Here is a 27653-nt window from a genome sequence, read left to right as displayed (position 1 = left end):
CCTCGTATACAAGAGAAGGCGCATCAACAATTCAACTGACTGTAACCGCATTGACTAAATTTACATGGTGGACGTTTTGAAAATACTGTTGGCGCGAGCTCTCGTAACGGCAAGCCGCTACGTTGCTAAAACTTTGACATGTGCAAGAGCCGCACGTTTACGTCGCCTTGAGTTTGCTTGACCCTGAAGGTTACAATTGTCGCTCCTCACATACCATTCACATCTGGACAGCGTGGGAATGGTGTCTAGAAACAGAAGTTCTTGCAGAGGCGACGAGTTGGTCCTGAAGACAGGCGACAGTGTGGGTCCAGCAGGGCAGAGTGCCGTGCGGAAACTCCTGTTTCAAGATTTGCAGTCAACCCATGAATTACTTTTCCACAGCTGATTCGAGGCTCCACGAAGCGAAGTTAGAAATGTGACGGTCGCATTCCTCACTTCATTTTTAGTATATTATTTGTTTTTGTGGCCTACGTGTTCCCGACCGTCTGTTGGACGCCGTCGGCTGATCAACATCAATTCCGCTCGACTCCTGTGCTCATTATGACCAGCGTGTTGCCTCGAGATATTAAACCCCGTGAATCAGTCAGCGCATGCTTTAAAAGCAGAAACACACTCGCACATGAACCCGCGCACCAGTGCGAGGGGACTTCGCCGCGCGCTCAATGTAAACGACGGCCCATCGTCTGCTATGTGGGTAAGTTCTCGCGGCATCTGGTGGCACTTTCGGTCCCTACACATCAATTTTCAGGCCCATGCGCCGCCGTAAGGGAGCGTGCCGGTGAGCAGGTCGGAAGTTTATATAGAAGATCGTGGCCGAAATACTCTCCCAAATCTGCCTCCGCTGACTAATCACAACCCAAGACTGGGTCCTCCGCGGCGCTATAGACGCTCGGGCTGTGCAGACTACTCATGAAGTTGGTATTGCGGGATGCGAATGAATGACGAAAGTATGATACTGATTCATGTGATTGGGGGTCTGCCCAGAGGACCGGAGCCAGCCAGAGTGTCGGGGAGATGTCAAGGAGAGGAGCCCGGTGCTGTTAACAGTAACTTTTAATTACAATATTTACAGGTAGCGTGTTACATGATGGTGGTAGCATCATAGAAGCTCTCGGTGGAAGCATGATGGGAGCTTCTCGCTGCTTGTGAGAGCTTGTAGGGAGCGCCTCGTCGCTCGCATTTTATGACCTGTCCTTCGCAGGATTCTCTGCAGGAAAACAATGAAGGCCAGAACAGTTCAATGAAAATGTCCATATTCACCTTCGCCCCCGAAAGGGGAAGGTGAAACGCCGCCTCCTTCGTAACCCACGAGAGGGGGAAGAGGCACGCTCAGTTAAGCTTAGAAGTGTGGAAGCTTGGGCTAGTTGGTATGGCATGACGATAGTTATATAGCGCTAGAACAAAACGACGACACAGAGACAAGAAGGACGCGAGCGCTCGTGTCTTTCGTGTCCTTCTTATCTCTGTGTTGTCGTTTTGTTCTCGCGCTATATAACTATGGTCAGCACGAATACGTTAAGTTTTAAGTTGAAGTCAATTTCGCAGCCTGTTGCAGTGATGGCTATACGGTGCCAGGCAGACCACAAATTGTGGAAACACCGGCATCAAGGCGCCACCGAGAATGTGGGAAATGCATCCGCAGATGGTTGTCAGATGCTGGGCACTTTGCCCGGGGTACTTTGACGACAGAGCAAGCCGCCTCGACCGCCAACAACTCTTCCTAATCCGTCAGTCGGTCAGGCGTGTCCAAAGGGTTTTACGAGGGGTGCCGATGACCTGGGATAACTAGAACGATTTCTCTGTTGTCGCCGCTCTTGATGCATCTCTGGGACCGCTGGCTCCGAAGAAATCAGGGTAGGCTCAGCCACAATATCCCGTGCGACAAAGCTGCGTCAAGCCAGGCAGGACGATCATAACAGCCCGTCCACCGCTACAGGAGTCTCAAAGGGGTTGCAGCACCAAAGCACTCCGCAGAGACCGTAGATCTGTTCCCTTGTAGACGTTGACGCAGGCTGTACCAATCTCTGGACCTGATCTAGCCATGGCTAGCAAACGCCAAAAACGAACCACGCAATACCCGAGACACAACAAACAGAGAGCACGCAAGTGACCTCGAGAAATGCCAGGTTACAGTTCTGGTAAAACTCCCTAGAAATTTACACCTGGTGCGCTCAGTGGTGAAAATCAAGAATCAGATAACGAATCCATACCACACTCATATATACTACGTGCGAAGCAAATCAAAAGCCTAAGGTTTTGTATCATTCCCCAGAGATATTCACAGCTTTTAAGACATACAGTGGCTACGGGCGACACAACAACGAAAGAAAGTAATTATTCAAAAACACTTCTCGCAGCACAAGTAATTCTCAAAAGCAAGCTTGCGCGTATAATATTGTCACGCACCAAGAGCCGTAAAGACAAGACAGGAACAGCGAGGCAGAAAGACAGGAGCGTGTATCTTCAAAACGAAGCGCTAACACACACTTCTTCGTTCTCTTTGCCCTTTGTGGCTGGCTAGGACTTGCCGGCTCACTACTATAGGTGGCATTATTCCCCCTCCCATTAGAGCATCCACTCGATGCTCATACACAAGGGGACAGCAGGGCCCATAAGAAAAAAAAAAGAAGAAACGATACTTATAGTGCACAGGATATATGCAGGTGCAAAAAAAAGTCTGTAGTTGGTCATAAGGAGAAAAACATTAACACAGTTCGCTGTTCGTTCGAGACCCAACGTACAACGTAAAAAAAAAGGAAATGTTTACTGCCCGGGCACGATAAAGCGAGTATCACGGCGTAAAATAAGGTTTTAGACGGACGACATGCACCATCTCTGTTCGTGGTGAGTGTCGCTGGGTCGTTGCCAAGCCTCCATCTGGAATAACTTTATAGTGGACCTCGTTCAACCGCCGTAATACTTTGTAGGGTCCGAAGTACTTGCTGAGGCGTTTCTTGTTGAGGCCTCGCTGTCCAACAGGAGTTCAAACCCACACTTGGTCGCCAGGCTGATAGGTGACTTGTTGATGGTGGATATTGTACCTTCGGGCGTCTTCACATTGCTGCGATCTTATGTGCATGCAAGCTAGTTGACGTTTTTCCTCTGCACACTGAATGTAATCCTCGACATCAGGAGTTAGCAGCTCGTGCTAGTCGATGTCACATGGAATCATGGCATCTAGCATGGTTTGCACGTCTCGACCGTAAAGGAGATGGAAGGGTGCGAACCTTGTCGTTTCCTGGGTTGCGATGTTGTACGCAAACGTTAGGTACGTCAGGATCTCGTCTCATGTTTTATGCTGCACGTCCACGTACATAGAAATCATGTCCGCCAGAGTTTTGTTTAGCCTTTCTGTCAAGCCGTTACTCTGGGAGTGTTATACGGTTGTCTTGCGGTGGTTCGTGTAACTGAGCTTGAAGATGTCGTCCAACAGTTTTGCCGTAAACGCTGTCCCTCGGTCAGTGATGAGGAATGACGGGGCGCTGTGACGAAGCACAATGTGGTGCAAGAAAAACTGGGCTACTTCAGATGCTGTACCGCGTGGCAGTGGCTTTGTCTAAGCATAACGCGTCAAGTAATCAGTTGCGACGATGATCCACTTGTTTCCGGAGTGAGACAAAGGAAACGGTCCAAGGAGGTTCATCCCAACCTGGTTGTAGGAGGCCTGGGTTGTAGGAGGCCTGCAGGCTTTACAGGTGGTGACTTGCGACGCTGACATTCGCGGCATCCTTTCACGTAGCGTTTGACACAAGCTACGAGTTTTGGTCAGAAATATAGCTGTCGTACCCAGTCGAGCGTCCGTGAGTATCCCAGATGGCCGGATGTCGGCTCATTGTGGCAGGCTAATAGGATGTCATCACGAATGTCTTGAGGAACGACTAGAAGATAAAATCTGCTGCCGACACCGGTGTTTTTTTTGTATAATATGCCGTGTCGTACGCAAAATGATGGCAACGTACGGGAAAGTGGACGAAGAACAGACGCGGTGCTGCCTTCTGAATGATTGATGATGGGCCTTACCTCGGGGTCCACTCGTTGCTTACTAAGGAGGTCTGCCCCACTGAGAGCTCCCAAAATGACCCTGTCGTCTTCTATAGCTTTGTGGTCGGATTCCAGAGGTGCTCGTGGTTGCGTGTCCGAGCGTCTTCATGCTTTCTACGCGACTTGTATACGATGGTAACATCGAACTCCTGAAATCGCAGACTCCATCGTGCTAATCGCCCAGAGGGGTCTCGGAAGTTAGCCAACCAACATAATTGTGGTGATCAGTCACAACTTTAAATGGGTGCCCATAGAGATAAGACCTGAACATTGTAATCGTCCATATTACCGCGAGACATTCCTCCTCTGACGTTGAATAGTTGGTCTCGGCACGTGATAGAGTGCGGCTCGAGTATATGCAATCACATGTTCGGTCCAATCATGTGTTTTCACCAAGATAAATGGGGTATTGTCACGCGTAATTAAGTCTAATGAGAGACTCCGCAATCTTAGAGAAGTTTCGAATAAAGTGGCGATAGTATGCGCAGAGCCCTAGAAATCGTCGAAGACATTTCTTGTCTGTCGGAGATGGAAAAGCGGCCACAGCGGCAGTCTTCTCGGGATCGGGCCGAACGCCTGCAGCGCTCACAACGTGACCCAGGAACTTCAGTTCTTTCTAGCCAAAATGGCACTTCTCAGGCTTGAGGGTAAGGTTAGCGGACCGTATAGCTTCAAGAACATTCCGAAGGCGACGAAGGTGCTCGGCAAATGTTTTCAAAAAGACAACGACATCATCTAGATAGACGAGGCAACTTTTTCACTTGAGGTGATCATTCGTTGGAATGTGGCCGGAGCGGAACAGAGGCCGAATGGGAGCACTCGGAATTCATACAGACCGTCAGGAGTTACAAAAGCCATTTTTTTCGCGGTCACGTTCATCGACTTCACTTTGCCAATAACCACTTTTGAGGTCGATTGAGGAAAAGTGTTTTGCTCGCCTCAGCCTGCCAAGAGAATGGACCACTCGAGTTCACGGGTACACGTGTTTCTTTGTGACATTATTCAGCTTCCTATAATCGACACAAAAGCGAAGTGTGCCATCCTTCTTCTTTACAAGGACCACTGGCAATGACAATTGGCTGTATTACACCGTCTTGAAGCATTTCCTTCACTTGCTTTGAATCGCGCATCGTCGGTTCGTGAAACGCGGTAAGGCTGACGCCTGATAAGGTGCGCATCGCTGTAGGTGGTAATAGGGTGTTTGGTAATCGATGTCTGACGAATTCTCGATAAACGTGCGAAACAGGTGTGGAATTTTATTAATAGGTCGTGAAGCCTTCGTTTGTTTTCGTCAGAAAGCGTTGGATTTATGTCGATGCCCCAGAGAGTTGCTTCGGCATTATCGGTTGTTTCGGAAGCAAAACACTTAGTCATATTGCTTACTGGGTAAGCATAGGCGATGACAGTACCGGGAAAAAAATGTCGGCGCTTTTAGCTGAAGTTTGTAAAAAGAACCTCGCAGTGGCCAGCCAGGAGGTCTACTATAGGCTTCGTGCTACGCAGACACCTTGGGAAAAGAGTAGGGATCGATGGCTCTCCGCCACCGTTTCACCGTATGCTGATTTGTTACACGCCACTTGAACCATAACACTTGAGCGCGGTGGTATCGTCACAACATCGTCAATTACACGTAGACATACTCGATCGTGGCTGGCATTATGCTCTGGTGTGGCGCTTTTTGTTGAAAATGTGATGAGGCGTTGTCAAATGTCGATGGTAGCACCGTGCTCCCTCATAAAATCCATGCCAATGATCAGGTCTCGTAAACACTGACAGAGAATGCTCAAGCTGACAACAAAGGTAGACTTGGGAAGTAAAAAAAGCGCAAAAATATAGACAAGGACTGAGGAAGAGACAACACCGCGCTCCATCACTTCCGCGCTAGGGAAGTGATGCAGGCTTTTTTCATTGAAAAGAAGGGGGAAAGGTGTGTAATCAAGCCGTCTGTGGCCCTTGGTTAAAAAAAAGTTCGGTACCTGGGTTCAGCACTGCCATGTTAAAATTGTGATTTTTAGTTTGGTTAGGGACTGTTGCGTATGTTTTTTGCAAGTATAAAGGTGTGTTTTTTTGTTTTCTTGGTTGTTACACACGTGTTGATGTTCAATATGATTTAGCTTGTTTCGTACCTTGTTTGCTTTGATGCGCAGACACCTTCTGTTTTCTACGTGACTGGGTCGAATGCTTGATACATGTGCGTGTATCTTCCAATAAAGTCTAGTTGCGAGTTCAGCGCGGTGTCGTCTCTTCCTCTGTCCTTGTCTATATTTTTGCGCTATTTTTACTTCCCAAGTATGAAACACCAACTAGCCTAACTTTCGCTATTATTGCTATTATAAAAAAAGGTAGAACCACGAATCAGTATTCGTGCTGTGCAAGCGCCGAGTGCCGTGACAATGTTCCCGCCAGCAGTACGCATTGATCTGAGTATCCAAGGCATCATCACTTTTTTTAGGACATTTCATATAATATAGAAAAATCCACACAGTGTCAACTAAAATACTGACTGTGCGATTGTCGAGCAGCACTGGAATGTCTAGTGAAATCTTTGCGGAACCAGTTGGTGTCGTCGTCGTCGGGGAATCGTCAGTTTGGAAAAGCGCCGGTAGGAGGCCTTGAGCTTGTCCAGTATGAGGGGCCTCGCCCCCGAATGTCGCTGTGGTTATTTTTCCCGGCGTGGACTGGGTGACCGACCCTGCGCCACGCTCAAATAGGTACGGTGATTTGGAGGAAATTGCAGCGGTGATGGGGAGCATGACTGGTGCAAGAATGACGAGGTTCCGCGCTGCTGAGCCACGTACTCTTCAATTTCAGGGGGCCGCTGACCGAACCTGGGTGGCGGTGAGTTTGTCGAAAATCCGCGTAGTCCAAGTTGTCGGTAAGACACTGTCGATATAGATGTCCAGCTTCGCCACAGTGGAAGCAGAGAGGACGTCGATCTCGTGCACGCCAGACGTGTGATTTCCGCGAGATCAGGCGAGGTGCGCTGTAATATGGCGCCGCTTGGACCGTCTGCGACATGGCTGGGGCCACGGCGGGATGCGGGATTGCAGGTGTAACAGGTTGCCGCAAAGCTTGAGCATACGACATGCGGGGGAAGCCACTGGGCGGTTGATAATCCCGCATGAAAGGCGGTTCTCTTAGGGCATGCTGGACTTCATCTCGCACAGCGGTGGACAACGAGGAGGTAGTGGGCTGCGAAGGCACTGACAGCTTCTGGAGTTCTTCGCGGATGACTGAACGTAGGAGCTCTCACAAAAAGTCCATTTGGCCACCGAATGCTCCCAAGTAGTCCGTAGTTGAAGCATTGACGTGCCGTTTTTATGACGGGGCCCGGTGCCTAAGAGTTCTTTCATGGTGACAGGTTCTGTGAGAAATTCTGACACAGTCTTGGGTGGACTGCGCACAAGCCCACCGAAAAGCTGCTCTTTCACCCCGCGCATGAGGTGCCGTAGTTTATTTTCTTCTGGCATGCCGGGGTCAGCTCGGTGGAAAAGGCGCGTCATGCCCTCCGACATACATTGCAACCCCTTCGTTCGGCATTTGTATGCGGGATTGCAAGTCATGCTCAGTGCTCTCCCGACGGTCAGGGATGGCATATGTCCCAAGAAGTCGGCGTTTGAAGTTTTCTGATGATGTAAAAGTACGTGCCCGATTTGAAGTTTTCTGATGATGTAAAAATACGTGCCCGGTTCTCATACCACATACGTGCGTCGTCCAAAAGACTGAAATAGATGTGCCGCAGTTTGTCTGCGTCGTCCCACTGGTTTTGCACGGCAACGAACTCGTAATGAACAAGCCAAGCTTCTACATCCTCAAGTGCAGTGCTATGAAAGAGATTTGGCGTTCGTGGTGTGAGTAAGAGGCAATAAAGCGGCGTTGTGCCGTTTGCACGGATTGGATTGGTGTCGGTAGAACTGGTCGGAGTTGCCATGTTGTTTGCGAGCAGTACAAACTGAGGGGATTGCCCTCGGACTATTCTGCTGGCGCGGTGCAGAGGAGTGACCACCGGCACGACGCTTGAGTTCTTGCTATGTGGAGTGGTACGGTGCATAGATCACCCAGCACATCCACCAGTTTGTCACGCACCAAGAGCCGTAGAAACAAGACAGGAACAGCGGGGCAGAAAGACACGAGCGTGCATCTTCAAAACGGAGGGCTAACACACACTTCTTGTTCGTTCTCTTTGCCCTTTTCAGCTGGCTAAGGCTTGCTGGCTCACAACTCTAGGTGGCAATATAAAACAGAGAAACGAAACCTACGCTACAATGCAAAAATTGGTTTAAACAGAGGCTTTTTACTTTCAGCCTCCGTTAAATTCAACTTGCGCGTAAAATGCAAAACATACAGAAAAACAAAAACCTATACTAAACTGCGAAAACAGAAGGTTTGAACATTGAACAGATGATTTTATTCAGCCTTCTTCTCTGTTTAACTCAGTGCGAAATTCCTCTTCTCGAGCGCAAGTATTTGCTAAATGAAAGCAAACCAATAAATCTCGCAATGTCTTCTGTTAAGATGAGGAAAAAAATAAAACTTTCGAAAATCGACATATTCTTTGCACAACGGCAGACATGCAAACGTTAAAAGGAAAGCAATTCAAAATTGCATACAAGAGAAGTCCTTGACATCCTTACACTGTTCGAAACATGGCAGGGAACCCTTTGAGACGGGCTCAGGGCGGACGTGCATACTACAGCTGTCGATAGGCCAGAGCGCGACGGGGGACATATAGCGAGCCGGTCCGAAACTACCGAAGCACTCAGCGGCGGCGACCTCTGTTCCGCGGCCTCCGAACTCCGATACAAAGGCATACCGATGGTCTCATATGTTCCTTGTTTGCCTCCCGATCAAGCGGTTACCCTTTCGCCATGGAGGGGGATGGCTTTTGTCATTCTTGAGAACGCGCCTCGTTGATCTGCTCGGCTGTCTATCCTGCGCTGAAGGCGATGAGACCAGGCGGCCACTTCGACGTCCGAGTTTCTTCGCCTTTGCGACATGCTTCACGCCCAATCTCGATTTCAGGGGGGCCGTCAACTTTGATTTCCAGCCCGCTTTCCCAGGATTTCTGGCCTCCACTCGAGGCAACTTCGACTCTTCGCGTTCCCTCTACGTTATCGCCCGGGCCTTCTTTCGGGGCGGCACGTAACGTTCGCCGACTCTGCAGTAATACTTGGAAGCACACTGCTCAAAACTTCAGGTTGCTCAACTGGCTTATCCTTGGTGTCATTTCCAACCGCCTGCACTAAGGTACAATGGACTCTTTCTAAGCCAGCCGGCTCGCCATCAGATGTCTGTCCTTGATGAGAGTCACCTCACGCTATTCTAAGCGCATCATCCTTTTGCGCTATGCTAAGCGCCTCTCCCTCACGTGCTAAGCTCATCACTTAGACTTTTACAGTCTACTTGCTCTTTTTTAGCGCTTTCTGGTTCTGGCATCTCATGAGTGGACTCAAAGGCCATCGAAGGCGTCAGAGCTGCCCTTGATTCTTCGCCAAAACACAGGCCTTTCAAAAGCATATCCGCGTCGTTCTGAGAGGAATAATACTCGGGCAGGTTTTGGGACATCACAGTTTCTGTTGCGAGCAGTCTGATTGATTGATATGTGGGTTTTAACGTCCCAAAACCATCATTTGATTATGAGAGACGCCGTAGTGGAGGGCTCCGGAAATTTTGACCACCTGGGGTTTTTTAACGTGCACCCAAATCTGAGCACACGGGCCTACAACATTTCCGCCTCCATCCGAAATGCAGCCGCCGCAGCCGGGATTTGAATCCGCGACCTGCGGGTTAGCAGCCGAGTACCTTAGCCACTAGACCATCGCGGCGGGGCGTTGCGAGCCGTCTGAACAGTCCCTCATTCTCAACACGGGCTAATGGCAAGCCTAAACTTTCGCTATCAACTACTTGCCGTTTGCACATGCGTTCCCCTGGGGTCACCTCAATTTTCACGGAGAAGGGAGGTACAGTATCAAGTACCGCGGCTGGGTGCTGCGGTACGTTTTCCGCAACTAATTCTTGAATGTGGGGTTTTGATTGCTTCTGATTGCTGTCGTAGCTGTCCATCAAAATAAGAGCACTTGTAGGTTTACGGCAGCCGATCGCAATGTGACCAGGTTCTTGGCAATGGCACCATACCACTGGCCTTCTAGCCTTAAACGCGTTTTGTTTCTCTGTAGCCGTGGACTTTGCAGGACAATCTTTCACTTTCTCCTGCGAGGATGCTATCCAGTTATTCGGGTTACTTGATGCCTGATAAAGTGCTAAAGCCAATCGCCTTTTCTCATTTAGCCTGTCTTCTTCAGCCCATCTTTTGTTTTTTTCAACCTCCTCCCAGCTCTCCTCAATTTCGTCATCCTCCGTCCCGCATTCTTGAATAGCCTTAATCAGCTGTGACTCTCTCTAATCTCTCCCCACCTTAATTCTCAGCTCTTCACAAAGTAGCAAGAGGTTTGGTTTCTCTAGCTTCGTTACTGAATCCGTGGTATTCACGAGTGAGGACTTCTTTACACGCCGTGACGGTAGGTAGCGAACAAGTGAAGCCTACATGCACGGAAAGATTACTGACAGTTTAGAATATGAAAGCTAAAACTTGGTGAATAGCTGTGACGTATGGTAGCGGTACAACGAATCCTATACGCACAGAAGATTACACACAGTTTTAGAAAACTGCAAAAGCTAAAACCTCGCAAAGTCAAGCACTCACCATATAGTTGAGGCCCGAGTCAAGCATAAGTCATCCCGTTGCTGCTAACCATTAGATGTGTTCCGGTTTTCAGCAGCATCCCACCGCTGCCACCAGTTGATGTAATCGCGGGTCTGCCCAGAGGACCGGAGCCAGCCCGAGTCTCGGGGAGATGTCGAGGAAAGGAGCTCCCAGCTGTTAAGAGTAACTTTTGGTAGCGTGTTACATTATGGAGGTAGCATCATGAAAGCTTTCGGTGGAAGCATGATGGGAGCTTCTCGCTGCTTGTGTGAGCTTATTGGAAGTGCCTCGGCACTTGCAATTTATGTCCTGTCCTTCCCAGGATTCCCTGCAGGAAAACAATGGAGTCCAGAATAGTCCAATGAAAATTGCCATATTCACATTCGCCCCCGAAAGGGGAAGGTAAGCGCCGCCTCCTTTCTAACCCACGAGAGGGGGAAGCGGCACGCCCAGTTCAGCTCATGGTGAGAGAGAACACACTTCACACCGCGCACGACACAGCACAGCACAGCACAGCACGAAGACATTGAGTCTTACGTTGAAGTCAATTTCGCAGCCTGTAGCAGTGATGGCTATGCGGCGCCAGGCAGACCAGAAATTGTGGAAACACCGACATCAAGGCGCCACCGAGCACGTGGGAAACGCATCCGCAGACAGCTGTCAGACGCCGGGCTCTTTGCCCGGGGTACCTTGACGACAGAGAAAGCCGCCTCGACGATCAACAACTCTTCCTGATCCGTCAGCCGGCCAGGCGTGTCCAAAGAGTTTTACGAGGGGCGCCGACGACTTGGGATAACTAGAAGAACGATTTCTCTGTTGTCCCCACTCTTGGTGCATCTCTGGCAGCACTGGCTCCGAAGAAATCGGGGTAGGCTCAGCCACAATATCCCGTTCGACGAAACGGCATCAAGCCAGACAGGCCGATCATAACAGCCCGTCCACCGCCACAGGAGTCTCGAAGGGGTTGCAGCACCAAAGCACTCTGCAGAGATCGTAGATCTGTTCCCTTGTAGACGTTGACGCAGGCTGAACTAATCTCTTGACCTCATCGAGCCATGGCTAGCAAACACCAGAAACGAACCACGCAATGCCCGAGACACAACAAACAGTGAGCACTCAACTGACCTCGAGAAATGCCAGGTTACAGGTCTGGTAAAACTCGCTTAGAAGTTTACACTTGGTGCGCTCACTGGTGAAAATCAAGAATCAGATAACGAATTCATACCAAACTCAGATCTACTACGTGCAAAGCAAATCAACAGCCTAACGTTTTGTATCATTCCACAGAGATATTCACAGCTTTTAAGGCACACAGTGGCTACGGGCGACACAAAAACGAAAGGAAGTAATTAATCAAAAACACTTCTCACAGCATAAGTAATTCTCAAAAGCAAGCTTGCGCGTATAATATTGTCACGCACCAAGAGCCGTAGAGACAAGACAGGAACAGTGAGGCAGAAAGACAGGAGCGTGTATCTTCAAAACGAAGCGCTAACACACACTTCTTCATTCTCTTTGCCCTTTGCGGCTGGCTAGGACTTGCCGGCTCACAACTATGGGTGGCATTATTCCCCCTCCCATTAGAGCATCCACTCGATGCTCATACACAAGGGGACAGCAGGGCTCATAAGGAAAAAAAAAAAAAAAAGAAACGATACTTATAGTGCACAGGATATATGCAGGTGCAAAAAAAAAGTCTGTAGTTGGTCATAAGAAGAAAAACATTAACACAGTTCACCGTTCGTTGGAGACCCAACGGGCAACATGAAAAAAAAGAAAATGTTTGCTGCACAGGCACAATAAAGCGAGTATCACCGCGTAAAATAAGGTTTTCGGCGGACGACATGCACCATCTCTGTTCGTGGTTAGTGGCGCCGGGTCCTTGCCAAGCCTCTGTCTGGAATGATTTCATAGTGGACCTCATTCAACCGCCGTAATTCTTTGTAGGGTCCGAAGTACTTGCTGAGGCGTTTCTTGCTGAGGCCTCGCCATCTAAGAGGAGTCCAAACCCACACTTGGTCGCCAGGCTGACAGGTGACTTGTCGATGGGGGATATTTTACCTTCGGGCGTCTTCGAATTGCTGCGATCACTGCGTACACGCGGTGATCGCAGCAATCCACGCAAGCTAGCAATACACGCGAGCTAGTTTACATGCTTCCCTACGTGCTTCCTCTGCACTCTGAATGTAATCCTCGACATCAGGAGTTAGCAGCTCGTGCTGGTCGATGTCACAAGGAAGCATGGCATCTAGCATGGTTTGCACATCTCGACCGTAAACGAGACGAAAGGGTGCGAACCTTGTCGTTTCCTGGGTTGCGGTGTTGTACGCAAACGTTACATACGGCAGGATCTCCTCTCACGTTTTATGCTGCACGTCCACGTACATAGAAATCATGTCCGCCAGCGTTTTGTTTAGCCTTTCTGTCAAGCCGTTACTCTGGGAGTGGTATTCGGTTAGCTTGCGGTGGTTCGTGTAACTGAGCTTGAACATGTCGTCCAACAGTTTTGCCGTAAACGCTGCCCTCGGTCAGTGATGATGAATGACAGGGCGCCGTGACAAAGCACAATGTGGTGCAAGAAAAACTGGGCGACTACAGATGCTGTACCGCGTGGCAGTGGCTTTGTCTCAGCATAAAGCGTCAAGTAATCAGTTGCGACGATGATCCACTTATTTCCGGAGTGAGACAAAGGAAACGAACCAAGGAGGTTCATCCCAACCTGGTTGTAGGAGGCCTGGGTTGTAGGATGCCTGCAGGCTTTACAGGTGGTGACTTGCGACGCTGACATTTGCGGCATCCTTTCACGTAGCGTTTCACACAAGCTGCGAGTTTTGGCCAGAAATATAGCTGTCGTACCCAGTCGAGCGTCCGTGAGTATCCCAGATGGCCGGATGTCGGCTGATCGTGGCAGGCTAATAAGATGTCATCACGAATGTCTTGAGGAACGACTAGAAGATAGGATCTGCTGCCGACACCGGTGTTTTTCTTGTATAATATGCCGTGTCGTACGCAAAACGACGGCAACGTACGGAAAAGTGTACGAGAAACAGACGCGGTGCTGCCTTCTAAATGATCGATGATGGGCCTTAACTCGGGGTCGACTCGTTGCTTACTAAGGAGGTCTGCCCACTGAGAGTCCCCAAAATGGCACTGTCATCTTCTATAGCTTTGTGGTCGGATTCCAGAGGTGCTTGTGGTAGCGTGTCCGAGCGTGTTCATACTTTCTACTCGACTTGTATACGATAGTGACATCGAACTTCTGAAGTCGCAGACTCCATCGTGCTAATGCCCAGAGGGGTCTCGGAAGTTAGCCAACCAACATAAAGCGTGGTGATCAGTCACAACTTTACATGGGCGCCCATAGAGATAAGACCTGAACTTTGTAATCGTCCATATTACCGCGAGACATTCCTTCTCTGACGTTGAATAGTTGGTCTCGGCACGTGATAGAGTGCGGCTCGAGTATACGCAATCACATGTTCAGTCCAATCTTGTGTTTTCACCAACATTATTGGGGTGTCGTTACGCGTAAGTCTGATGAGAGGCTCCGCAATCTTAGAGAAGTGTCAAATAAAGCGGTGATAGTATGCGCAGAGCCCTAGAAATCATCGAAGACTTTTCTTGTCTGTCGGAGCTGGAAAAGCAGCCACAGTGGCAGTCTTCTCGGGATCGGGCTGAACGCCTGCAGCGCTCACAAGGTGACCCAGGAACTTCAGTTCTTTGTAGCCAAAATGGCACTTCTCAGGCTTGAGGGTAATGTTAGCGGATCGTATATAGCTTCAAGAACATTACGAAGGTGACGAAGGTGCTCGTCAAACGTTTTCGAAAAGACAACGACATCATCTAGATAGACGAGGCAACTTTTCCACTTGAGGTCATCATTCGTTGGAATGTGGCTGGAGCAAAACAGAGGCCGAATGGGAGCACTCGGAATTTATACAGACTGTCAGGAGTTACAAAAGCCGTTTTTTTCGCGGTCATGTTCATTGACTTCACTTTGCCAATAACCACTTTTGAGGTCGATTGAGGAAAAGTGTTTTGCTCGGCTCAGCTTGTCAAGAGAATGGACCACTCGTGTTGACGGGTACACGTCTTTCTTTGTGACGTTATTCAGCTTTCTATAATCGGCACGAAAGCGAAGTGTGCCATCCTTCTTCTTTACAAGGACCAGTGGCGATGACAATGGGCTGTATTACACCGTCGTGAAGCATTTCCTTCTCTTGATTTTGAATAGCGCGTCATTCTGTCGCTGTAGGTGATAATACGGTGTTTGGTAATCGATGTCTGACGAATTCTTGATGAACGTGCAAAACAGGCGTGGAATTCTATCAATAGGTCGTGAAGCCTTTGTTTGTTTTCGTCAGAAAGCATTGGATTTATGTCAATGCCCCGGAGAGGTGCTTTGGCATTATCGGTTGTCTCTGAAGCAAAACACTTGGTCACATTGCTTACTGGGTATGCATAGGTGATGATAGTACCCGGGAAAAAATGGCGGTGCTTTTAGCTAAAGTTTGTAAAAAGAACCTCGCAGTGGCCAGCCTGGAGGTCTACTAGGCTTCGTGCTACGCAGACACCTTGGGAAAAGAGTAGGGATCGATGGCTCTCCGCCACCATTTTACCATGTGCTGATTTGTTACACGCCATTTGAACCATAACACTTGAATGCGGTGGTATCGTCACAGCATCGTCAATTACACGTAGACATACTCAATCGTGGCTGGGTTTATGCTCTGGTGTAGCGCTTTTTGTTGAAAATGTGATGAGGCGTTGTCAAATGTCGATGGTAGCACCGTGCTCCCTCATAAAATCCATGCCAACGATCAGGTCTCGTGAACACTGACGAAGAATGCTCAAGCTGACAACAAAGGTAGACTTGGGAAGTAAAAAAAGCGCAAAAATATAGACAAGGACAGAGGAAGAGACAACACCGCGCTCCATCACTTCCGCGCTAGGGAAGTGATGCAGGCTTTTTTCATTGAAAAGGAGGGGGAAAGGTGTGTAATCAAGCCGTCTGTGGCCCTTGGTTAAAAAGAAGTTCGGTACCTGGGTTCAGCACTGCCATGTTAAATTGTGATTTTTAGTTTGTTAGGGACTGTTGCGTATGTTTTTTGCAAGTATAAAGGTGTGTTTTTTTGTTTTCTTGGTTGTTACACACGTGTTGATGTTCAATATGATTTAGCTTGTTTCGTACCTTGTTTGCTTTGATGCGCAGACACCTTCGGTTTTCCACGTGACCGGGTCGAATGCTTGATATATGTGCGTGTATCTTCCAATAAAGTCTAGTTGCAAGTTCAGCGCGGTGTCGTATCTTCTTCTGTCCTTGTCTATATGTTTGCGCTTTCTTTACTTCCCAAGTATTAAACGCCAACTAGCCTAACTTTCGCTATTGTTGCTATTAAAACAGAGGGAGAGCCACGAATCAGTATGTGTGCTGTGCAAACGCCGAGTGGCGTGACGATGTGGCCACCAGCAGTACGAATTGGCCTTAGGTTTCAATGCATCGTCACTTTCTTCAGGAGAGCATTTCACTTATTATAGAAAAATCCGCACCCGTGTCAACTAAAGCACTGACTTTGCGACCGTCGAGAAGCACTATAATGTCTAATGAAATCTTTGCGGAACCAGCTGGTGTCGTCGTCGGGGCATCGTCAGTTTGCAGAAGCGTCGGTAGGAGGCCTTGAGCTTGTTCAGTATGGGCGGCCTCGCCCCCGATGGTAGCTGTGGTTATTTTCGCCGGCGTGGACTAGGTGACCGACCCTGCGCCACGCTCGAATATGTACGGCGATTTGGAGAAAATTGCAGCGGTGACGGGGAGCATGACTGATGCAAGAATGACGAAGTGCTGCGCTGCTGAGCCACGTACTCTTCACTTTCAGGGGGCCGCTGACCGAACCTGGGTGGCGGTGAGCTCGTCGAAAATCCGCGTAGTCTATGTTGTCGGTAAGACACTGTCAGTACAGATGTCCAGCTTCGCCACAGTGGAAGCAGAGAGGACGTCGATCTCGCGCATGCCAGACGTCTGATTTCCGTGAGATCAGGTGAGGTGCGCTGTAATGTGGCGCCGCTTGGACCGTCTACAGTATGGCTGGGGCCACGGTGGGATTCGGGATTGCAGGTGTAGCAGGTTGCCGCAAAGCTTGAGCATACGACATGCGGGGGAAGTCACTGGGCGGTTGATTATCCCGCATGAAAGGCCCTTAGGGCATGCTGGGCTTCATCTCGGACATATACCAAATTTGATGTTACGTGACGCCAATAGATGACGAAAGTATATCACTAGTGCAAACATGATGATCCTATCATGATGTGCGGAGGAAGACAAAGGCAGAGATTAGAACAACCAGCGAACCACCAGGCGTTGCGCACTTGTCTCGTTGCAATATATAAATAATAATGAGATATAACAGACAACAATGCCAAGCAATTTATAGGGCAAGTTATTAGAACCAATGTAATGTAAATAGGAAGAAAGAAGAGTGGGTGAAGAAATAACTTGCCGTGAGGAAGAATCGAAGCTACGACCTTCGAATAACGTGTTCAATATATTGCCACGTTCCATTTCACAAGTTTTTGTTATCGTTCCAAAACACCACACGATTCTCGGCGCAAACCGCGCCTGCAGGTTTCGAGAAGGTTCCGGACTGTAGTAGATCATTTCGATAAGATCACGCCCACTGTGCGAACGGTACAGATTGTTCTGGAACCTACGCCACCGCCAGCGATAACGCTAGAACATTCGACGGCAATGGTATAAATGCCGACGCGCTTCGCCGCTTGTCAGTTGTTGATCGAAGGCCGGCGCTGCGTTCGCCGCTATCAGTCCGAGACTGCTATCTGTGCAAGACTGCATCTGTAATTAGACTTTCCTTTTACCGGGCACAGGTTCGCCCAAATAAACAGTTAAATCCCAACACGAAGTTTCCTTTCTTTGGCCACGTCACGACCCCGTGACATCTGGTGGAGGTGCTGCTTCGTTCATGTACCGGACGCCCCCGTCAAGCCGTGAACCCAGCCCCCGTCGTGGAGAAGACACCGACGCCAACCAAGAGCAGCGAACGAGCCGCCGACAGCAAGGTCTCCCACCGGAGTACGGCCTTCTACAAGACAAAGCGCGGAAGACCAAGACCATGACCTCGACTGCAGCGACAATGACAACCGGAGCGTCCCAGCCCGCAATCGTCATTCATCAACCCAGGGAACCACCAACGTTCCATGGCTCATCGTTTGAAGACCCGGAAACCTGGCTAGAAACATACGACCGTGTTGCCGCCCTCAACCACTGGGACAACGAAGAAAAGCTCCGTCGTGTGTACTTCTACCTGGAAGACACCGCAAGGACCTGGCTAGAGAATCGGGAGTCCACGCTCCGAACATGGGATGTCTTCTGCGGCGCATTTCTGCAAACGTTCGCAAGTGTCGCTCGCAAAGAGAGGGACGCTGCTCTACTCGAGACCCGGGTTCAGCTACCAAATGAAAAGGTTGGAATTTTCACAGAGGAGATGACCCGCCTATTCCGTCACGCTGACCCAGACATGCCTGAGGAAAAGAAAGTTCGTTTCCTCATGCGAGGGGTCAAACAGGAGCTCTTCGCGGGACTAATGAGGAATCCACCGAACACCGTCCAAGAATTCGTATCCGAGGCGACCACCATCGAAAAAACGCTGGACATGCGCACCAGACAGTATAATCGTCGTCTGACTCCAGAATGAGCTGCTTCTCAAGCCAGTGACTCCGGCGACCTGCGTGAAACGATCCGAGGGATCGTGCGGGAAGAGCTGCGCAAACTGTTGCCTTCGGCGCAGCCTCAAGTGGATTCGATCGCCGACATTGTTTCGAGAAGAAGTCCGGCAATCGCTTCGAATTCCCGAAACACCGCCGCCCGAGCCAGAAACTATGAGCTACGCCGCTGCAGTACGCCACAACGCTCCTCCCCGTCCACGCCAAAACGGCGCCCCGTCACACTTCCGTCGCCAGACGCCACCGCCGCCACCACCCCAACCGACGTCCTACCGTTCCCCAGCGGGCCAGCGCAGTGCACCGAGGAAAAGGGACGTTTGGCGTGCACCTGACAACCGCCCGCTCTGCTACCACTGCGGCGAGGCCGGGCACACATACCGCCATTGCCAGTACCGACAGATGGGACTGCGTGGCTTCGCCGTCAATGCACCGCGTCCGCAGCCAGGAGATCGGCCACGTGACATCGCCGACTACCTGGCAGGAACTCAATGGACACCACGAAGTCCTTCCCGTTCGCTGTGGCCCAGCCGCCGCATGTCACCGCATCCCCGGCAGTACTCTGGCCCAACGCGAGGCCGGTCTCCTAGCCCGTATCCGGGAAACTAAGGGCAGCAACCGATGGAGGTGCGGTTGCTTTGCGACGAACTACCGAAGATCCTCCGACAACGACGCCGACGCGACGGAGCTTTTTGAACACAACACCAACCAGGCAAAGCTCTGAAGGCAAAAGCTCACTCACCGAAGGTGGCCGGACGACGCAACATAGAAGCAGCGGAACAAGCCGACGCAGCCGTGACCCGACGCCACGCCCTAACTGTAATGCGAGACGGCGAACTAGCGACCTCGACGTTCTTATCGACGGCCACAGTGTGACTGCTCTCGTCGATACTGGAGCCGACTATTCTGTCATCAGTGGGTCGTTCGCCGCGAAGTTAAAGAAAGTTAGGACAGCTTGGAAAGGCCCTGAAATCCGCACAGCCGGAGGTCATCTCGTAACGCCTGCAGGAATCTGCACAGCGAGAGTCACCATTAACGGCCGTATTTATCCTACAGACTTCGTAGTCCTACAGCGTTGCTCGAGAGATGTCATCATTGGCATGGACTTCTTATGCCTCCATGGTGCTGTCATCAACCTAAAAACAAGGTCGATAACGTTATCCAAAGAAGAAGCACTACCGCCGCGCACGCGGTCAGGACACTATGCCTTGAATGTGCTGGAAGAACAAGTCACCATTCCGCCTCGCTCAAGCCGTCGGCGCTCCTAAATCAGTCGGCGCTCCTAAATCACCTGACTTGGAAGGCGTCCTTGAAGGCAGTCAGCATCTGTTGGTCACTCGAAATATTTGCGTCGCAAGAGGAATTGCAGAGCTGCGGGGAGGCAAAGCAACGGTTATGCTCACGAATTTCAGCAATGAGTACAAACATGTGAACAAAAGAACAACGGTCGCATACATCGAAGAAATTGTCGAAGCCACCAGTGCTTTCGCCCTCGCCGATTCTGCGGAACCTGCTCAGAGGAACCAAGCCCCTCCCATAGCTTTCGACGTCAATCCCAGACTTCCGAACGATAAGCAAGAACAGCTCAAGGCCCTGCTTCTGCAATACGAAGATTGCTTTTCGTCGTCATCGAAAATTCGGCAGACCCCAATCACGAAACATCGAATCATAACCGAAGAAAATGCCAGGCCACTCCGTCAGAGTCGGTACAGGATTTCGACCAGAGAACGTGAGGCAATGAAGAGACAAGTTGATGAAATGCTGCGAGATGACATTATCCAGCCGTCCAAGAGTTCGTGGGCATCCCCCGTGGTGTTAGTGAAGAAAAAAGATGGGACCCTACGTTTCTGCGTCGATTATGGCCGCCTGAACAAAATCACAAGAAAGGACGTGTATCCTCTCCCAGGAATAGACGACGCACTTGATCGGCTCCATAACGCCAAGTACTTTTCGTCATTGGACCTCAAGACTGGCTATTGGCAAATCGAAGTCGACGAAAGAGACCGAGAGAAGACGGCGTTTATAACACCGGACGGCCTCTTCGAGTTTAAGGTGATGCCCTTCGGCCTTTGCTCAGCGCCTGCAACTTTTCAACGTGTCATGGATACAGTACTGGCAGGATTGAAGTGGCAGACTTGCCTTGTGTACTTGGACGACGTCGTCGTGTTTTCCTCGAGTTTTGACGAGCATCTTCGGCGCCTTGAAGCTGTACTTCAAGCCATCAAGACGTCCGGACTCACACTGAAGCCAGAAAAGTGCAGATTTGCGTATGAGGAGCTCTTGTTTCTGGGGCACGTTATCAGCAAGTCTGGAGTTCGTCCCGATCCACGGAAAACAGCCGCCATCGCCGACTTCCCGCCGCCCACTGACAAGAAGGCCGTGCGCCGATTTCTGGGCCTGTGCGCCTATTATAGGCGGTTCGTGAAAAACTTCGCCCGCATCGACAATCCTCTCACTAACCTTACCAAGGCCGACTCGGAGTTCAAGTGGGAAACGCCACAGGAACACGCTTTCCAGGAGCTTAAACATCGCCTCCAGACGCCTCCGTTACTTGCCCATTTCGACGAATTCGCCGAGACAGAAATACATACTGACGCAAGCAGCGTAGGTCTTGGCGCCGTTCTTGTGCAGAGGGCTGACGGACTTGAAAGGGTTATTAGTTATGCCAGCCGATCGCTATCCAAAGCAGAAGCAAATTATTCCACAACAGAAAAGGAGTGCCTCGCCATCATCTGGGCTACGTCGAAATTTTGCCCCTATCTTTACGGCAGGTCCTTCAAAGTTGTGAGCGACCACCACGCCTTGTGTTGGCTAGCCACCTTGAAGGACCCTTCAGGTCGCCTCGCACGATGGAGCCTGAGACTTCAAGAATATGACATTACTGTCATTTACAAGTCCGGCAAAAAACACTCCGACGCTGACTGTCTCTCTCGTGCGCCTGTCGACCAACCGCTACCCGACGACTCGGATGACGACTACTTCTTGGGAACGATAACTACCGACGACTTCGCTGAACGACAGCGGGCCGACCCGGAACTTAAAGCCCTAATAGAATACCTCGAAGGCAGGACCGCCGAAGTCCCGAAGGTATTCAAGCACGCACTTGCGTCGTTCTTTCTACGAAACGGTCTTCTACAAAAGAAAAACTTTTCACCGCTTCGAGCTAAGTACCTCCTTGTTGTGCCTTCAGCTCTGCGACCAGAACTCCTGCAGGCCCTGCACGACGATCCGACGACAGGGCACCTCGGTGTTTCTCGCACGCTCGCGAGGATACAAGAAAGGTACTACTGGCCACGTCTTACCACCGACGTCACTCGTTATGTGAGGACATGCCGGGACTGTCAGCGACGCAAGACACCGCCGACAAGGCCAGCGGGACTTTTGCAGCCAATTGATCCACCTTGCCGACCTTTCCAGCAGATTGGTATGGACCTACTGGGGCCGTTCCCGACGTCGGCTTTCGGAAACAAGTGGATCGTGGTAGCTACCGACTACCTCACCCACTACGCCGAGACAAAAGCCCTGCCAAAAGGCAGTGCATCCGAGGTAGCTAAGTTCTTCGTCGAAAATATCGTCCTACGTCACGGCGCCCCGGTGGTCCTTATCACCGACAGAGGAACGGCATTCACTGCCGACTTAACTCAAGCGATCTTGGCATACAGCCAAACAAACCACCGCCGGACGACAGCGTACCACCCACAGACCAACGGCCTCACCGAGCGGCTTAACAAGACGATCGCCGACATGCTGTCAATGTACGTCGATGTCGAACACAAGACGTGGGACGCCATTCTTCCGTATGTGACCTTCGCATACAACACGGCGGTGCAGGAGACGACGCAGATATCTCCATACAAATTGGTCTACGGAAGGAGCCCGGCAACGACGCTCGATGCCATGTTACCCAACGTCACCGACGAAGAAAACCTCGATGTGAGCGAGTACCTTCAACGCGCCGAGGAAGCCCGACAACTTGCGCGTCTCCGTATCAAGAATCAACAGACGACCGACAGCCACCGTTACAACCTTCGACGACGCTTTGTGGAATACCAGCCCGGTGAACGTGTTTGGGTGTGGACGCCGATACGCCGACGTGAACTAAATGAAAAGCTTCTGCGACGGTACTTCGGACCGTACAAGGAGGTTCGACGTCTCGGCCCACTTGATTACGAGGTTGTCCCCGACGGCATCACGAACTCTCAACGACGCCGATCGCGACCTGAAGTCATTCATGTCGCGCGCCTCAAGCCGTTTCATGCACGTTAACAAACTGAAACAGTGTTTTTTGTATTATTGTTGTATTGTAATTTATTCATTACTTTCTTGCATTATTATTATACCTTCATCTTTAGTTAAAGCATCGAGACGATGCATTTTTTCAGAGGGGGGCAATGCCACGTTTCATTTCACAAGTTTTTGTTATCGTTCCGAAACACCTCACGATTCTCGGCGCAAACTGCGCCTGCAGGTTTCGAGAAGGTTCCGGACTGTAGTAGATCATTTCGATAAGATCACGCCCACTGTGCGAACGGTACAGATTGTTCTGGAACCTACGCCACCGCCAGCGATAACGCTAGAACATTCGACGGCAATGGTATAAATGCCGACGCGCTTCGCCGTTTGTCAGTTGTTGATCGAAAGCCGACGCTGCGTTCGCCGCTATCAGTCCGAGACTGCTATCTCTGCAAGACTGCTGCTGTAATTAGACTTTCCCTTTACCGGGCACAGGTTCGCCCAAATAAACAGTTAGACGAACCACACGCGAACGGTGTGGTGGAATGGTAGAGAACAAGGAAGACGAAGACAAAATAGATGGTTCATCGTACAGCCATCCCGTCTCCTGCGTCATATATATATACATATGTGTGTGTGAGACGAACCACACGCGAACGGTGTGGTGGAATGGTAGAGAACAAGGAAGACGAAGACAAAATAGATGGTTCATCGTACAGCCATCCCGTATCCTGCGTCATATATATATATATATATATATATATATATATATATATATATATATATATATATATATATATATATATATATATATATATATATACATATTTGCTGCCATCTTGGCGAATAATGGTGCCGCACAATTTCTTAAAGTGGATACGCTCGCCTGGCAAAACCAAGTAAAAAATAAATTACTAAAACTTTTTTGTTATTTAGCCAATTAGATAATCGGATTGTCACACAACTGCAGCATTGGGCTCGGTCAGTACTTGGGAAGGAGACCACCTGGGAACACCGAGGGCTGATGGCACCTTCTTTTTACTTTTCAAAATTTATCTGTTTTTTTTTTTATAGCAGAGAAGGAACTTTGGGAGAATGGAAGAGGAGAATGTTGTTTAATTTTGCGACGTCATTGGTTGCCCGTATCACACGCGCACATGACCATACGTATTGCCAATCAAAATTTGATGCATGGGCACATGGGTTTAAATGTGGCACCCTGTGCGCCTGACATACTCTATTTATTTATTTTTTCAACCTCTTTTTATCTTTTATGTTATTTTTGTTCTTTTTGTTCAGAAAAGGAACAGGGGCGGCGGGGGGGGGTGCTGTTTAACTTTTCGTCGTCATTCGTTCCTCCTTGCGTCACACGCACGTGGAAACTTAATCCTTGTGCACACGGGTTTAAATTTGGCGCCAATATAGTTGTAGTGTGCGATATCTCTAATCGACAAAACAACGAGGGCGCATGGAACCTTCTTTTCTTTTTCAATCTCTCTTTATCTGTACTTTTTATTGTTCAGAGAAAAAATAAAGGGGGAAGAGTTCGAGGGCGTTGTTCAACTTTTCCACGTCATTCGTTGGTCAAGAAGAAAAATAATGCGTGCAGTGAATCGAAATTTGATGCCTGCGCACGTGTGCTTAAATGGGGCGCACATGGCAGTTTGATCGTAAGATATATCTACTCGACAGATTTTATTGCCGGTTCGTACAATAGCATTAAGAACATGTCATAATTGTCGGGGTTTAACCTTCATATGATTATGGGGAACGGCGTAGGTAAGGCTCCGGTAATTTCGACCTCGTGGTTTTTTTTTGTTTTTTTAACGTGCGCCAAATCTAACCGAAGCTCACAGACCTCAAGCATTTTGGCCGCCGAGGCCGGTATTCGACCCTGCGCGACTTGCGGGTCAGCATCCAAGTGCCTTAGCCACTAGACCACCGTGGTGGGTTACAATAGCATTAATGGGCATTCCAATATTCCTGCTTTATGTCGGTCCCTCGTGTGCCACTCAGTTATAAAAGCCGACGCAACAGCCGTTTGTTAAGTTACAGAAAATGACTTACGAGCGTGGTCGGTGGTGGCGACCCGCAATTGCACACACATCTGTGCGTAAAAGTTGGCGCGCCCGGGCTTGTGCACCCCAGCGAAGGAACAGAGCGAGCTCTCTGCCGGAGAACAACGGACGTTATTGTCACGCACCTTCCAAATTTGCTGCCAGGGTAATATAACGCACTGCATAAGCCGTTAACTGTTACTTGGAAAGATGGAAATCGCCTGTAGTTCCACAGGGTTGGATGGCTTCATTGAGTCCGCACTGCAAGAAGCTATCGACACCGCCGAATCTTACCTCGACGACACAGGTCTCAGGTGCTCACCCGCGAAGTCGGCACAGTTGATATATTTGCCCAAACCCCGGGGTGCCAAGCCCAAAGGGTGGAAACCTCTGGCGGAATGCAATATCACCCTTCACACCAGAGATGGTCGTACTGTACCCAGGGTAGACACCATCAAGGTCCTCGGCATGATCATCGAGTCCGGCGGAACCAACACCCAAACAGTACACAAGCTCAGGGCTAAGACTGAGAATGCCATACGACTCGTACGTAGAGTAGCCTACAGGCACCATGGCCTCAAAGAAGACAACCTGCTGCGTCTTGTACACACGTTTGTTTTGTGCCATTTTACCTACGTTGCCGCTATACACAAATGGCTACGTGCTGAGCGCGATCTACTCAATGCGCTTATTCGCAAGGTGGTCAAACGAGCCCTTGGCCTCCCTATCACCACTCCAACGTACAAACTTCTCGAGCTTGGCATACATAACAGGCTAGAAGAGATCGCCGAAGCTCAGGAACGCGTGCAATTGACCTGACTCACTACCACCAAGGCGGGCCGCCATATTCTGCGCGAGCTCGGCTTCTTCTCCTCAAGGGCCAGGGACCCCCCAATGTTGACTCTAATTCCCCGTGAAATCCGCGACCTTATCACGATCGCTCCCATTCCACGAAATCTACACCCCGAATACAACAGAGGCAGGCGCCTTGCGCGGACGACCGCCATTCTCAAGCGCATAGACATGGAAGCGGACAACGTCTCGTTCGTGGACGCCGCTGCCTATCGCAACAACCGAGCATTTGCCGCGGTCGCGGTATCGTCCGCGCAGCAGACTCTTAACTCTGCCACAATGCTCACCGGAATCCCCGAAGTAGCGGAGCAAGTAGCTATAGCTATAGCTATGCTCGACAGCAAACGGGAATTTATCTACAGCGACTCCAGACCGGCCATCAAAGCCTTCGAACACGGAGTCATCTCCGACCAGGCGTTACGTATCCTGCGCAAAGCGGACCCGAGTGCCCTGAAGCACCACTCTGTCATCTGGTTCCCCGCCCATCTCGGCCAGGTGCCGGGTGCCCTATCTAACCTCAATGAGATCGCCCATGATGCAGCGCGCGCACTTACCGACCGCACTGCCACAGGGCAACCCCATCTTGCTGGGTTAGATACCAATCGGGATGCACCAATTACGTACAATGAAATTACAAAGCACTTTTACCTGGAACGCCACACTTTTCCACCCCTACATCCGAAACTTAACCGACCGCAGGCATTCACCCTACGCCTATTACAGACACACACGTACCCAAACCTTGCCACGCTTCATGTTTATTATCCTCATGCATATTCCAGCGACACATGCCCATCATGTGGACACACAGCTACACTCGCACACATGCTCGCACGCATGTAGAACAACTCCTCCCGACTCTACTTCAAGCAAGTGGGAGAGGTCCCTCAGGAGCTTACTTCTCGCCGACCAGCAATGGGCCGTCCAGCAGGCCCACGAAGCGGCCGCCAGGTACTCCCTGTCGGTCCCTACGTGGGAGACGCCCGCTACGCGCGTTCTGCAGGACTGAAATAAAGTTTTTTCATTCCATTCCATGACTTACAATCACACTTGCCATATATCCACGCAAAATTATAATCTTCATAATATTCATTGTTTTGTATCCTCTAGAGTGTATTTGTTCCTTATCAATATTTTAAACCCTATGTATTAAAATATTACGTATGTTAATATTCTCAAAACTTTGTTTCATTTCTTTTTACTGATATTGCCTGGGCCAGTTCGTTCATTGACTTGCTTTATTATGCACGTATGCGATTAGCATGCAGCAAGTCTCATTTTTGTCTATTTCCTTACAGACTGTTAAATTTACACTCAGCGTTGTGGTATTTTGCTGCAATTTGAGGCTTACAAAGGACAGGCGCCTTTTCAGTCTTTTATAGGTCTTTTTGCCAGTTCCCTGGGTAAATCGTATCTTTTTTTCCTGCTTTTTGCTTGAAATCAACTTGAGATATGTATGGGGATGCCTGCAGAAAGACAAAACAGGGCAGCGCTGTGGGATGACGCAGTTGCTCTTGCTCTGTGCAGGCATCAAGTGCTGGAACCCAGCATTTGACGTCACCCCGAACGAGCTCATCACGGGAGGTATCATCACCGAAAAAGGCGTCTTTCCAGCGTCACGTGTGCTCGACAGTCTGCGCGCATCCTGAACATGTGTCGGGGAGAATGACCCTGGCAGAGGCATGTCTCACTCGCATGCACAGCGATGCACTCGCGCATTTCTGCTTTTTTTACATGTTTCCTGAAAATAAACAAGAACCAAGATGTGCTGCGTAACTGTACTCACGAAGGCTAATTCACCTGAGGCGTCTTTCTAAGTCGTGTCCCAAAAATACACCGAAGCACGTGAGCTGTGGCCAAACTAGGGAAAACTGCATGTCAGTGCGCTCAATCAGCTATTCTTGCATTATCACCAGCCCCGCCGCGGTGGTCTAGTGGCTAAGGTACTCGGCTGCTGACCCGCAGGGTGCGGGTTCGAATCCCGGCTGCGGCGGCTGCATTTCCGATGGAGGCGGAAATGTTCTAGGCCCGTG

The 27653-nt window shown here is 49.9% G+C and overlaps 1 protein-coding gene across 7 annotated transcripts in view; it reads left to right on the top strand.

The window, feature by feature from the left end:
- The window catches only part of LOC119166781 (methylthioribose-1-phosphate isomerase), a 373314-nt gene extending 345930 nt beyond the window's left edge, over nucleotides 1-27384 (top strand). For all 7 annotated transcript variants that reach the window (XM_075882519.1, XM_075882518.1, XM_075882513.1 and 4 more), the window contains one exon: nucleotides 27148-27384. In XM_075882519.1, the coding sequence (XP_075738634.1) occupies nucleotides 27148-27269 (122 nt within the window). In that variant the 3' untranslated portion in view covers nucleotides 27270-27384. The remainder of the gene's footprint in view (nucleotides 1-27147) is intronic.
- Nucleotides 27385-27653: the final 269 nt, after the last annotated feature.

The sequence above is a fragment of the Rhipicephalus microplus genome, unplaced genomic scaffold, assembly GCF_043290135.1.
Source record: "Rhipicephalus microplus isolate Deutch F79 unplaced genomic scaffold, USDA_Rmic scaffold_12, whole genome shotgun sequence".
In the NCBI taxonomy this organism is placed as follows: Eukaryota; Metazoa; Arthropoda; class Arachnida; order Ixodida; family Ixodidae; genus Rhipicephalus; species Rhipicephalus microplus.
The sequence above is the reverse complement of the archived record's forward strand: the minus strand, read 5'-3'. Positions and strand labels throughout refer to the sequence as shown.